This window comes from Epinephelus moara, chromosome 16 (assembly GCF_006386435.1).
Source record: "Epinephelus moara isolate mb chromosome 16, YSFRI_EMoa_1.0, whole genome shotgun sequence".
NCBI lineage: Eukaryota > Metazoa > Chordata > Actinopteri > Perciformes > Serranidae > Epinephelus > Epinephelus moara.
This window is the reverse complement of record NC_065521.1, coordinates 19,515,014-19,529,553: the sequence shown is the minus strand read 5'-3', so window position 1 is coordinate 19,529,553 and position 14,540 is coordinate 19,515,014. Positions and strand designations below refer to the sequence as shown.

Sequence of the window (14,540 nt, the reverse complement as noted above, 5' to 3'; positions counted from 1 at the left end):
CAGCACACAGTTTAATGTACTCATTTACATCCTGACCTCATATCCTGCGATGCTGAGCTGGATGGAGACTTCCACTGGCTGATTGGTCACTCCGGCTGCTGACTGGACCAGTGACATGAAGAGGAGCGGGAACCAGATGATGCTGATGAGAGCGAAGATGATGAATCCTCCCATCCCATATTTCACTACCTTTTTCTTCTTCTGCCCTGGAGGGTGGGGGTATTTCTGAAAGAGTTACAATTACGTTACTGTAGTTCTCAGTCTACGATATCTAAATGTTTAAAAGACAAATGTTCTGCACAACTTGTCAGACTGATGCCTTCAAATTGCAGTCATAAATTAAAATGTATTTAATTGATACCTCCTCTAATTTTAGAAGCTCTGACCAAAATACATTTATTTTTACATGATACATGAGCGGAAATATGCTTCTGAAAATGAGAAATGGGCAATGCAGTACACAGAGACACAGAGACAGAGAGGGGCAGGTCTCTCTATTTGCTTCTATACTCTTTGTGCCCGTGGTGGCAGGCATACAAAAATGCTGAAGTACAATCTATAGTTCCAGCTACAGCCCGAGAGCCAGCAAAAATCCACTGGGTATTTAAATGTAACTTTGAGTGAGTGGTCCTGTAGTAATAGTGCAGCAAGCATTATGTGTACTACACTCGCTTTAAATTACTTTCTCGGACTCCCTCCAGCACTTGAGGATGAAAATGTTTGCATAGATGTCTTCAACACAAATCCAGCTGGAGAGAGACAGAGTGGTGTCAGTCCAAACCCAATCCATCACCGCCCTCAACTCTGTCAGGAAGGGAACCAAACGAAACCTGGAGGAGGAGACCAGAGGAGAATGTTTTTTAGGAAAACTCTAATTCAATGAAGTTACAATCACTAACTGCTGTTAATGGAGATATTTTTATTTGTTAGAGTCAGTGACTGCTTTTCTTACCCTTGAAAAAGGAAGAGGTTCAGGTAGTTGTAGTTCTTAGTGAGGAAGTTGCCCAGGATGCGGTTTGGGTAGCCACATTTGATCTGGTAGGCAGACAGGCCGAAGTAGATACACTTTACAAAGTACCAGAGCTGAGCAACAGGGTTCCTGTTAAACCTCCTGTGGAGCAAAAAAGACATGATGAGGGAAGGAGATATCAATGAGATATATACGATAAGACAGTGTGCAATTTTTTCCCCTCTATGCTTTTTTTTTTTAATTCAAATTGTGTAGATAGAGGCTTGACCAACTGGAATTAATGAATGAAAGTTTTATGAGATCAGTCAGTGTGGGTTAGTTTTGTCAAGTTAGTTATATAGTTTTTTACAACAGTCACGTTCAACTGATGGATTTACCATCCTGAATTTGAAGAGAACATAATGAAGTAGTTATGTGGACGAAGCCAAGCACTCTCAACGTGCGCTTTCTTAATGTTTCATCGGTTTTTGCCCTGAGTGTTCTTTCTTTTTTATGTTACTCTTGGAAATAATTTTCTACAGTCACTTTTCTATCATTGGTTTTACAAAGCCTGTCTCAGAAGGGAGCAGTGAAGTCTGAGTGCCATTGTATTTTATACACTATTTGAAAATTATTAATTTCATTCATAGTTTCATGACACTGCAAACTTGTAAATAAGAGCTCCATCTTAGTGACAAGCACAAAATATTCTGGATTTTGCTGTCATTCCAAAAAAGACAATATTCCTACTAAGCTGTTTACATGGCTAATAAAAATAACACTAATATTCCTGTTTACCTGCAGCCATGCATACTCCAATTATTGTGCCCTAACATGTTGTTTAAATGTTGGTCGTAGGGAAACGTGGAACGTCTGCAGCCACTTGTGCCCTCTTTTATTCCATCAATCACCTTCTTGGAAAGGCCAGTGTTGCAATATTTGCGCCAAAAATCTGTTGATATCCAAGTCTTTCATAATGTTTAAAAGTAGGTGTGCTTTTCCTTCAAGCCAAAAAATGTGGGCTGCTCCTAAAACCTGAATAATACCAGCATATCCCACAAGCCTTAATCGAAAAATGCTACATTCGGATGAGGCCCAATTTGAAATATCCAAAAGGAATATGCTGTTTACATGATAATGTCATATTCAGAATATTTGTGTGCATGTCAGTGTAGTCACAGTAATCTCAAACCTCAAAGACTGAATTTTGTTCTCTGCAGGCTAGGGTGAGTTAATTTAATTCAACTATTGGATGAAGAAATAAGGAGAGTAGTAAACTCATTTGATGACCTCTCTGTGACCCCGGGGAGGATGAAGAACATCCAGAAGTGTATGCCGAACACCAGCACCACCTGGAAAACACACTTTCCCAGCAGGGACTTCTTCAGGTATAGGGCCCGGTCCACTATCATGGTGCCGAACTGCATGAGCAGCATGACCAGGAAGGCCTCTGGAACCTGGTCCTCCGACAGAGACTCTGTGATGTCTACTGCTGCGGAATATTTCTACAGAGAGACAGAGATTAGCTCGATTGTGTCGTACTGTAAATAAAATGCATTTTAAGTGTGTATATTAATGTTTTGTCGAGAGACAAGGCAGACGTTTACCCCAAAAGCCCAGTATCCATATATGGTGACGATGAAGTTGACTACGTCGATGAGAAACATAAGGGCGTAGACATCACACACAGGACTGTAGTCTGGGTGGATGATGTCATAGAAAAACTGTCTGATGGGTAAGTAAATGTGAAGGGCGCTGTAGGAAAAAGAGAATTTACAGCGTCAGAACACATGTCAGAATTAGCAATATAGTGTTAATGTCATGTAATTTGTCTGCAACAACGCACACTTCTATGACGGCAGCTTTAGCCTGTAGCATCCTCTCTTTGATCTGCTGTCTGATCCTCTGCTTCCTGGTCAGTGGAACCTTGTTTCGTTGCCGTCTCTTCCTCTTGCTGCTCTGCTTTTTCGGCTTCCCCTCTCCAGTAAAATAAAACAAACGTGAAATATTAGTCACATGTGGGTATTAATGTCATACAACAACTATTAGTGACCAAAAAGACAACAGAAAAAAAGGAAAAGTAGAAATGTCACAGTGGATTTACCTAAACTGGTAAGATATGGATCAAAATATCTAAAGGTTTTCTGAATATTCACCAATAGAGTCTGCTGAGTCGCTTTTTTTTTGTCTACAGAATATGGAGGTGGTGGAGGCCTGGAGAGGAAGGAACTTCAGCCGGCGCTGAGTTTTGTCTTTGCTGCCTGTCTTATCTCCTCCTGTCATCTTCTTCTTGTCCACCTTCTTCTTCATCTTCTTAAAAAAATCAGGCATCTCAACCTCTTTGTTGTCCCACAGCCCGTGGCACTGCGCATTGTAGACACAAACAGAATTTTAAACATGCAAAACTGGCTGCATGGCAACAACAGTGGTGGTCTCATACAAGACATACAGCGGCAGGAGGGTATATTTGAATAGGCATTTGACTTTAAAGGTAATTTTTCATGGTTACCTTGAGAATAGACCTGTGGAAGAACAGAGCGAGAAGCTGAATGAGGTCAAAGAGGACGTAGCCATCTTTCTTCTCCACCCCGATGATGTTGGGCAGGGCAAAGGGCCGGTCTGCGTTGATGCCTCGGTAGGCAGAGGTGGTCCAGGGGAAGAAACCAAACTGGAAGAAGTACTTCACCACAACTGTCAGCTGAGAGAAAAAGAGAAAAGTTATGGATCATGCACCAGTAGAAACAATAGATAAAACACCACATTAGTCAGCAAATGATAAACACTGGATAATGTTCTCCAAAACTAGAGTTACTGCTTCATGTTTATATGCCTTCGCGCACCAACCATTCACATTTACATCTGTGAAAACATGGATGCTTCACACACATTGTCAAGCAGGCAGCACAGAAGATCTAAACAATCAGCACAGTTTAAAGGTGGACACCCAAGATTAGTGTCACCAATTCAATATCTGACCAAATGTCTCCCCTTCTGTTCCTGAGTTATGACGCTGAATAATGGCCAGAAAAGTGTTTTTGCAGAACATTACGATGTCACAGTGAAGCTGACCTTTGACCTTTACCATATAATGTCAGCACTTCATCATCTTATCCTACTAGACATTTGTGTGAAATTTTGTCATAATAAGCACATGATTTCTTGAGTTATGGCCAAAAACATGTTTTGTAAGGTTACAGCAACATTTGACCACCAAAATCATATCAGTTCATTCTTCAGTCCAAGTGGACGTTTGTGCCAAATTAAGGAAACTCCCTCAAGGCGTTCTTGAGGTATCATGTTCACAAAAATGGCACGAATGGACAACTCAAAAACATAATGCCTTGGGCCACAGCTATCACAGACGCAGAGGCATAAAAACCTGGCGCCAACAGTTTGTCTGAATTTTTGGATGTGTTATGCTAGTTGCAGCTAATGTAGAGCTGCTAGCCTCAAGAAAAAATGGAGAGGGAGCTACAAAGATCTGGTTAATTCTTTCTAACTTCACATCATCAGATTTTTTTCACTTTCTAACTTGTAGTAGACACAACCGGTGCTGACCCAAGTAACATCACTTGAAGCAGTTTATCAGACTTAACTCAGCTCCCTCTGAAGCCACAAAAAGCTTTATACTACACATATCTAGCAGCACTCCAACAAACCTGTAAACAGACTTCAGTCTGTTTAAATCTCTATGGAGCACCATCCATCACTATTATATGAACATATTAGACTCAAATACAATCCATCAGTGTCAGAATTTCTGAGAAAACCCTTGGCATCAGTGCCTACTGCCTGATTTTAAGAGGTCATACATTTTTTATCATCATATCTGTTTTTATCTGAAGAGTAATAAACACTTTGGTTTAGTTTGCAAACAAAATAACATCAGATGTCACCTCATAATGCCTCAAAAACACTTCCACACATTTACACTGTCTCAATAATTACATTAAAATCAATAAAGAGCCACTGTATCTTACTGAGTTGACCACATTTGAGTGGTGCGTCATTATGAAAAATATGAGCACAAAAACAACATTAGCTGTCAAAAAATATATATAAGATCCACAGAATTGCCAGTACCTTTGAAATACAGCGTAAAATAAATGACCTATTGTTTAATTTTGAATTTGTCTGCCATTTTTAATCTGAGCATTTTAAGTGTTCCTACAACAATCAATGAATTATTTATTAAACATAAAACTGATTGCAGCCCTAGTGGCTTTTTATTCTAAAATTAATATTAATACCGCAATGAAAACCCCTAACGTCCGAAGATTACCTCTGTGTAGATTATGGCGGTCATCCAGAAGCGTTTGGTCGGCCGGGGCACAGACAACATGGCCCAGAGGAAGATGAGGATAGGCAGGATGAGGGAGAGGAGTGAAGCCGTCACGATGTGGTTGAGGATGATGACAAAGTAGCACAGCATCTCTGATTTTGACACCATGGTGTTATAGAGGGCAAACAGCAGCTTCAGTGGCCTCGGTATCGTCAAGAAAAACTTATCAGACTCTGAGATCTCCTCGTTTTCAAACATACTATGAAGAAGATGGAGGGAGGGGAAGAAAAGACAGATATAATAATAAGAATGTCACACACAGCAGCTTGTGTCTCTCTTTCATAAGATAAAAAATGTTCTAATTCATGTGTTTCTTGTGTGTACTGACTTGTTAAGCAGCAGCTCACTGGCTGTGAGGGCCCTCGTTTCCTGACTCAGAGGTCTGGGAGATACTGCAAGGTCGTGGCTTTTCTCTTCATCACTCTCCCTGAAGCCCAACGAGGTGCATTCTGGGTAATCAGCACATTCATCTTCATCTCTGTGCTGCGCTTCCTCATTCAGCTCTTCTATCTCCACCCCATGATCCTCCTTTTGTTGTTCCTCTTCCTCCTTTTCCTCTGTCTCTTCTTGTTCTTGCTCATGTTTCATCTCACCCTCCATGTCCTCCTCCTCATCCTCTTTTTGTTCATAGTCTTCCTTTTGAAGGGCACCATCTTCACCACTTTTAAGGCAAGGATTGAGACAGGGACATTTCAACTTTAAGAATCAAAGGAAATCTTTGGGGCAGATGATTATGCAAAGTCATTAAGAGTTGATGGAATTCTAGATTTACCACTGATGAATATTTACATCTAATTTACATATGTGCACAAATATTTCTCCGTCCTCACCTCGGTGAAAGGTCAACAGTCTCAAAGGAGGTCAGGTCGATGTTGGCTGTTTTGAGGAGCCTCCGTCTGAGCTGGTCAGCAACAGGCGACACAGCCTGAGGCTCGTCCAGCTCTTCCTGGGTCGGCTGCCGGGAGACGAGCATCGTCTCATCTGTCATACAGCTGAAGGTGAGGAGGAGGAGAGAGAGAGCAGATGAGTATGCAGGGTCTTAAAGAGGGCTAATGTATTGCTATAATGTTATTCACACCTTTAATATGCCGACAGTACATGTATACACACATTACAGAGGATATACAGTAGAAGCAGGAAAGAGAATAAAACACAAAAGGGGTAAGTATGTGACAGACTCCAGTAACCTGCCTGGAAAAGCTGCTGCCCCAGGACACTTTGGAGGCTTGGTTCTTCAGCTTGGAATAGGCGTGGGGCGAGGAGGGGACATCGGGCGGGGAAGAGGGTGGAGGCAGGGAGTCATTTAGGTCATCTTGAGATGAAAGCGTGTTCTGGCGAGATATCCAGTTTTCATAAAACTGCTTCACGCTCTCCTGGCTCACCTCTTTACCCTGTAGAATGAGGAAGTGAAAAAGTGTAGTCGACCCAAAATATAATGTGTGTGGGAAGTATATGCTGTACTAACTGTTGGTTTTTTGTTTACACTATATTGTTTACTGTGATATAAGTAGTAGGACTTGACTGATAGTGGCTTTGGGAAGTTTAACTGAACCTACTGGCAGCGTGTATTGTTCTAAGTAGATAATAAGAATCTTAGACTTACTACAGAAGAGCATTCAAGGTAAGGGCGCTCCCTTTAGATATACAAAAGTATGTTGTAAATAGACCACATTTTAATGTAAATGTTAATGTAAGATATGAAAAGACAGATCAAGAAAGTATTGTAAATAGTATAGATAGTACATGCCTAAATGTGATCTTTTCTTTAATTAAATAATATTTGTTATTTAATCTTTTTGCATGACAGATAACAGGCGAAAAATTCAAAGTTAAAAAAGTTTCAAAGAAAAAAGTACTGGTGTTCAAAGAAAAATGTGTAAATGGCTGGATATTTAGAGTTCACCAGGATGAAACAAGAAAACACACTGTGACTTTTGCCACTAAGAAAAATAGTACTGTAACTTCTAGCAATTTCTACATATTAGCTGATATCAGTTTATCACTTAAATTACATAAAGTCTTAATCATGTAAAAATGTTAGTTGGGGTTGAATTATTGTTTTCCACATTGGAGGATTAAACTTTTATTTGTGCCTCACCTTGAGGCTAAAATCCAGACATGTCTTAAATTCTCAGTTTCACATCCTTTCCTCTCACCTTCTTCTGCTGTTGGCTGAGTAAGGCACGTTCGAAGCGCAGCACCTTGGAAATGTCCAGACTGTCTTTACAGAACGAGTTCAGACCCTCCGTCAGGTCGTCAAGAAGAGACTGAACAAACACCCAGCTGAACTTTAATGTGCTTATGACGCGCTGCAAAATGTTTTCTGCAAGGAGACAAGTGCATGAGTATGAATATTTCGATATATTAAAGGTTTTCCACAGTAATCACAAATAAAAAGTCACTTAGTAAAATATTTCTTTCACTCACACAAAGTTGTTTGCTCTGAGTGTAATGCATTGACTCATGTACCTTACCTTTTTCCTCCTCTACCTCTTCCTCCACAGTGCTTTCCTCAAGTTCATCCTCACTAGAGTCTGCTCTGTCGATGCCTGGAAGAAAGAAAATTTTATTGTTAAATAATTGACATTTTGTCCTCAAGCTCCGTGAACAGGACAAAATATCCCTTTAAAGGTTTGGTGAACAGCAAGGTGCCAAACAGAAAATCTGGCCAGACTTTTCCTTGGGTGCCAACATGTCCTCCTTTACACAGTGAGAAATATCCTAAATCCTAATTAATGGCCCTTTCTATTTTGGGACACTTAGACCAGGAGAAACTTTTAAAAACAAGATATTCTATCTTATAGAATTCTATCTGCTCCGCAGAAGGAATTTAATGACCCTCTATCAAACCCGGGACCTTTCAGTCTCAGAATAGTCCTTAAGTGTTCAAATTAGTCAGTCAAATCAGTTGTAGCCACTCCACCCCACGTCGCTCTCTCACCCTCCTGTCTCTGCAGCTCTTTCTTTGCTTTCTTCTTTTCTTCTTTCTTTCTTTTTGTCTTCTCCTTCTTCAGGTCCTTTAGAGCTGACTTAGAGCTGGTGACCCAGGCGTCGTATGCCAACTGGGATACCAGAGACACAGATACACGTCGTAAGTGATGATGCATGCAACAGTAAAGCGACATCTGATGTACGAATATTAATCTGTCAGTGTTCACTTTTAAGTATGATCCTCGAGCATAATAACAGAATCATTAAATGTATTCTTCCCATTTGTCATCAGTTTTTTGATCCAAGTGTTTGTCTGGCTCTCACCTGGAAAGCAGATTTCTTCTTCGGTGGCAGTTCCTCTTCTTTCTTCTCTGTCACTTCCTCCTCTTCCTCCTCGCTGTCGCTCTCAAACAGGTGGTAGCCACAGTTGTTTTCCACTGCGTAAAAGAGCAGTGTCAAAACTACATCACCACACATACAAACTCTTGAGCTTTAGAGTGAGACATCTGATCTAAAGCTGCTCCAGTACAGCTGCTCAGTGGCTGTATTTACTGTTTTAACGTCTCTCTGACAGGAAGGACTAAAGTGAGGAAATGAAATGAGACAGCAGAGTATTCTCCAGTCTTTCCCGTCACCATGCTTTCTTTGTTTAACCATTTGTGCATCACTCTGAGAACACTGAGCAATGTTTAGGCTGTGTGATGCTGCTGCTCACCTCCAGGCTGAGACACCCAAGGCTTCCACCACTTTCCAGCATCTCTCTTTGCCTTCTCATCGTCATCTGGAAAACACAGATCAAGTGGTTTAGTCATTGCAGATATTTGCTGAAAAGAGTTTGATAAAGTTCATGTTTATAAGTATATTATAAAACATGCCATGCTGACACAAAATTATTTGTCATTATACAGACAAGCTCTTCAGTTTTGTCTCAAATATACAGAGAGCTAAAAACAAGGACTGAAGCTTTGAAAACAGATAATATATATATGTGTGTGTGTTATAATATTTTTTCATGGACAGTGCCTATAAAATTGTGAATGCCTTCTCGTGCTTTGCTGGTTTATTAACAGTAGGAACAGAAAATAAATTCACTTATGTTACCCAGTGTCACCTGCTCCTGATCAGCAGGAAGAGCTTGTTTCGCTGCTGCAGGTCCACCCTTCTGTTTAGACTTGATCTTCTCCATCCTACAGGAAGAGAGTGGAAAGACAAGTTAGCTGCTCACAGTTAACTTGTGTCCAGAGGTGATAAAATTGGAGATTGAGAGGGGGAAGTCATTCACTCATTTATTCACAGTCAGAACAGCTGAGTTGTAAATGTAATTTACACTGACTCTACACAGTTTCATGTGTCTTACTGTTTCTTCAGTGTCTCCACAGATTTCTGCTCCATCTCCAGCCTGGCTGCTATCTGCTTCTTCACTTTGGCTTCAAACAGCTCAGCGCCCCTTAGAGGTGGAGAGAGGTAGAGGAAAGAGCATTGTTGTGGGCACCATCTGTTTATTTCATCACTGCTGTTTGTGTTTTTTTTTTTCTTCCTGTCTGATGCCCTGTAAAAATGAATAGTTATTTCCAACTAATTGCCAGCATAGCCTAGAGAGTCTTTTCTTTAGTTCACAGCAGGTCAGGTGAACATGCCAAAATCTGTAACAATTAATAATGCATGGAGTGTAGTTTCAAATAGTAAACTGATAATGAATACTTAGGTTTAAATGGTGCTTCTTTGTCCAGGAAATCACTGTTTTCCTTATGACCTTATAACTAGGAGTACATTTTTCTGGAAGCTTTTCATAATGAGTGGGACATTTTAACTAATTACCAATAAAATTACATTACAGACACTTCCTCTCAACAGCTCTGAGTGCTGCTTCATCCAAAGGAAGTTGACTCTTTTGCATTCCATGTCCCTTTGGTTCCCCTTCATAAAATTAAGCTAGGTTGGCTTTAATTCTTCAAACAAAATTCAAGTTTCAATTTTCCCCTTCATTTGTGCCTCCTCACCCTCACTGTAAAGTTCACTTGCTGCTGTTTTAAATATGTGAAGGAACCTAAACAGGAGGTTTGTGTGGAGGACAGACCTGGAGGCCAGTATCTTAGAAGACTTCAGTTCAGACACCACGTAGAGGAAATAGTAGCTGAGGAAGACCCTCCTCTGTGCCAGGAGGACAGTGAAACAGATCGCATCCCAGACGATGCCGGCCTCACCCTCCGGCAGCTCGCACTCATCGTCAGGAGCAGCTGACAGGATGGGGAAAATATATTTAATTTGAATAATTCAATGGTAACTTTGACAAAACTAGAGGGTCTCAGTCCCTCTTTCTGCATCTCCTCAAGATTTCTAACTTAGACTTAACTCTAACACTAAGCTTTGTGTTAATATCAGTATCAACCAAATGTAATTTTAGGATGTCCTTTATCATCATCTGTTACACTTACGAACGTCATAGCCTTTGATGGTGCAGAACATGCTGAAGGCCTGAATTAACCAGCAGCCGTTCTTCAACAAACTGTCCAGGTAGGCACAGGAACCGAGCTGATCACAAAAAACACATGTAAGGAAGACAGAGGCTGTAACTGACAGTATAGAGCCTGATAAAAAAGCTAACACATTAAGTGATGGGTGTCTTAACTACTGAGTGTGTTCAATGTGAGGTAACTCACAGACAGCAGGTTCTTCATGGCGATCACAAAGCAGGTGTATCCGATCAGCCAGTCCCACAGCCGCAAGATGTACCTGACAGGCTGCATCAACACGCTGCCTCCAAACAACATGAAGTAGAAACAGGCCACCAGGTAGCCCAGACAGAAGATGTTGATCCGCGTGGTGCCCGTGATGAAGATGAGGCACAGCACAAGCCAGAAGAAATAGCTGAAAACAAACACCTTCACCATGTCGAGGTAGCACCTGAAGACCAGACGGAGAGAGAGAGACGCTGAGAATAAGCAGTTTAAAAAAGCCCAGAGATTAAGGTATCTACCTATTCGCTAACAAAGATACTCCAAAAAGACACATAATACTGCCTAAAATCGCAGAATTTGTTTTGAAGGAATAGTTTGACATTTTGGGAAATAAGTTTATTTGCTTTTCTTGCCAACAGTTCAGTGAGAAGATCTGTTTGTCTGTTCAGCCAACAACTGTACCATCAGCCACCAATTAGCTTAGCTTAGCATAGAAACAGAACATACAGGAAACAGCAAATTTTGTTTACAATTTTGGCTGTTTTCATGTTCTCCCTGTTTCAACCTGGGTTTTTTCTGGGTTCCTCCTACAAACCTGGTTTTACAAGTTACTGTAATTATTTCTTATCACACACCAACCTGTCATGCTAGCTGTTTCCTTCTGTTTCCAGTCTTTATGCTAAGCCAAGCTAAGCTAGGCTGAGCTAAGCTAAGCATCTCCTGGCTGTAGCTTATTATATTTAGCATACAGACATGACAGTGGTATCAAACTTATCATCTAAATTTTGGGACAGAAGCCAAGAAGGGTATTTCCAAAAATATCAAACTGTTCTTTCCACACTTGTATTGTATACTTGTATATTTTGTTGTCAATCAGTCTCTAGGTTTCTTTCAATTAATTGTTTATTTGGTAACTAAATAGAACATAAAAAAACATACAAAAAATTGACACAGCAAGTTTTAAACCAGGAGGCATTCAAGTTACAAAACAAAACAAAAAATGGTCATTTTTAAATAATATTGAACATTTGAAAAATAGAAAAAATACCTGATTAATAAAATATATACATATTATCAAACTGCTGATTAATGTCCAGTCAGTTGACTTACCCATTGACTAATTGTTTCAGCATTAGTTATGATTGTTGTTAGATTGTTCATTCATTATTTCAGTAAGAAAAATTGCAAAATACCATATCACATTTATCAACAAGACTTTAAAATGAGACATTTATTCACAGACAAAATACAATCAACTGTCCACTTCTAATATCAACTTCATGAGCCAATAAACTAGTTTCTCTTTTACAACAACACAGCATCTTCACATTGTCCATGCATTTAACTGACGCCAAGTTATGGCTTTGATTGAAGTTTTATCCAGTAAAATATATTCTGTCAACAGCAAGATGGAAAATGTGATGATGGCACGCAGCAGAAATAAAACAAAGTCCATAACTGAAGGCACTAGTCTATCATGGAAATGGGAGACGTTCATGAGTGCTTATCCAGCAGTTTCAGTTTACCATAACAGCTTTCATGACTTTGACAAGACACATAAATTAATGATCTAACTGAACCCCTTAATGCTTCTAAAACGACCACAAACCAGCGTGATGGACTCAAAATATTCTCCACCTGCAGTTTAACCTACAGAGCAGGAAGCAGCTTGAAGAGATTACGTAAGTGCCTGATTATATGGAGTTCTGGTTATTTCCTGTTCTTATCTCGGGTCTATAAATTTAGACCTGAGTTAGTCAAATAAATCAAACATCAATTAAATGACTCATATTTCTGACAGTATAGATAATGGAAGCAGAACCAAGACTCTGAGAACACAATAAAAAAAGACCTGGTTGATGTTTCTGACCTGCAGTGGAGGAAGTTATCGACAGGTATGAACTGGTTGAAGGAACAAGGATCCAGACTACGGCTGATCTCAACATTGTCTCCAGCCAGCAGTCGCACCGCTGCTCGGTTCTCCTCCTCAAACACCTGCCACTGAAGAGACGAGCAGAGCAACAGGAGGTGGTCATCTGCAGAGAGCAGCAGAGAGAGGAGAAGGTCAAATTCTGACATGAGGAATCATAAATGAGGAATAGATTCTAAGTCAGGAGAGAGACTTAAGATAAACTCACAGAATATAAAAGATGGATTGGGGCTCATGGCGAAGTCAGGCAGGTAAAACCACTTAATAACATTAGAGGTCAAAGGTTGAGCTGCGGTTCTCCAGGGGTAATCTGATAAGAAAACAGAATAAAGTAGAATAGAATCAAAATTACATGCAGAACTTTTGCAAACAGTAACAATTTTAATATTGATGTTGTGTGAAATTAGTTGACAATTAACTAGTTTGATATTATTTTACTGACTAAACCATTGATCGATTTTGAAAAACAAATGATTGACAAATTAATCAATGATATTTCAAGCTAGGTGTTCTTTGCTTTGATGTTCTGCATTGTTTTTGCATTGAAATTCTTTATCACTCATAGAACGTAGCATTAATCGTCAGTGTACATGGTGCTATTGCCTCTTCTTCCTTTGATTTTCTGTTTGAGTTGAAACTTTCTGTAAGTGTCACTCTTCTATGGTTGTTTGCCAGTTTCACTGATTGTGTTAATACAGTATTTCTGCTGACTCCAAGGCGTTCTGTAAAATGTCAATCAAAGGCAAATTTATAAACATCCTTTTAAAGGGGACACATTTTTATTTTTCCATATTTTCTGTCATATATATATATGTATATATAATGTGGCAATGGCAGATGTTCATATTAAACCTGGCCAAAATTTCAAAATGATGAGGTAAATGTATGTCAAAGTAATCTCTGTGAGCAAAAGCCTGCGACCAACTTTTCCAACTTATTTTATATGTTCGGGACAAGTTGACATCAGCTCATGATCTTTATACAGTCATCTGTTCCAGGCATGTTATAGCAGGTGTTTACATTACATACACTGCTACATGTAGCTACATGCTAATGTCAAGGAAACATCTAATCTTGGTTGCCAGTGTTGTTAAATTTCCCCTGATTTCTGATCATGTTCCTGCTATAACATATGGGGTTGTATTAAGAAGCTTTCATTGAAATTTTTTCACCATGTAAAGTACTGCTATGCTGCAATAACGGTGCAGAGATGCAGAGATGCGAAAGGCCCGGAAATGCTGACCAATCAGAGCAGACTAGGCTTTTTATGGAGAAAGGGGCTCAAAGACACAGGCGTTAAAGTCTGAGCATCTGAGACAGAGGGTGAGTACAGGTGTTCCAGCACAGACAGTATTTTAAAGCATGTGAACATGTTCTCGCAGAAACCCAAAATACAGGTATGGGATTGAAAATGACAGAATAGGTCCTCTTTAAGTTATTTATGAGTGATGGATTTCATCTTTCTTTTCATTTTTTTACAGTTGAGTTATTATCTCCCTGTGTTAATGTCTTCATTTAGTCCTAAATTATGAAGCACTTGTAGAGTCACTTTTAGCATGACCACTATGAATGATATTGATCATCCTTCTGACATTTAATAATAAAGACGACTGAGGTCTAACTGCAATTATGGTCTGCAGAAACATGTAATGAGTTAGTGGTGTGGATGTTACAAATAGCCAAAGTCATGCGTAATGACAGCTGCTCAGG

The 14,540-nt window shown here is 39.8% G+C and overlaps 1 protein-coding gene across 1 annotated transcript in view; it reads right to left on the bottom strand.

The window, feature by feature from the left end:
• The window catches only part of si:dkey-11f4.7 (piezo-type mechanosensitive ion channel component 2), a 29,708-nt gene that overhangs the window by 4,422 nt on the left and 10,746 nt on the right, over positions 1–14,540 (bottom strand). The window contains exons 16-39 of the mRNA XM_050065813.1: positions 13,039–13,140; positions 12,771–12,936; positions 10,883–11,126; positions 10,658–10,754; positions 10,300–10,459; positions 9,580–9,669; positions 9,324–9,409; positions 8,938–9,003; positions 8,547–8,659; positions 8,233–8,353; positions 7,766–7,840; positions 7,448–7,614; positions 6,483–6,682; positions 6,122–6,283; positions 5,620–5,952; positions 5,232–5,490; positions 3,459–3,647; positions 3,106–3,313; positions 2,796–2,928; positions 2,557–2,704; positions 2,240–2,454; positions 953–1,111; positions 683–830; positions 37–225 (exon numbers count right to left, since the gene is read on the bottom strand). Coding sequence (XP_049921770.1) covers positions 37–225; positions 683–830; positions 953–1,111; positions 2,240–2,454; positions 2,557–2,704; positions 2,796–2,928; positions 3,106–3,313; positions 3,459–3,647; positions 5,232–5,490; positions 5,620–5,952; positions 6,122–6,283; positions 6,483–6,682; positions 7,448–7,614; positions 7,766–7,840; positions 8,233–8,353; positions 8,547–8,659; positions 8,938–9,003; positions 9,324–9,409; positions 9,580–9,669; positions 10,300–10,459; positions 10,658–10,754; positions 10,883–11,126; positions 12,771–12,936; positions 13,039–13,140 — 3,830 coding nt within the window. The remainder of the gene's footprint in view (positions 1–36; positions 226–682; positions 831–952; positions 1,112–2,239; positions 2,455–2,556; positions 2,705–2,795; positions 2,929–3,105; positions 3,314–3,458; positions 3,648–5,231; positions 5,491–5,619; positions 5,953–6,121; positions 6,284–6,482; positions 6,683–7,447; positions 7,615–7,765; positions 7,841–8,232; positions 8,354–8,546; positions 8,660–8,937; positions 9,004–9,323; positions 9,410–9,579; positions 9,670–10,299; positions 10,460–10,657; positions 10,755–10,882; positions 11,127–12,770; positions 12,937–13,038; positions 13,141–14,540) is intronic.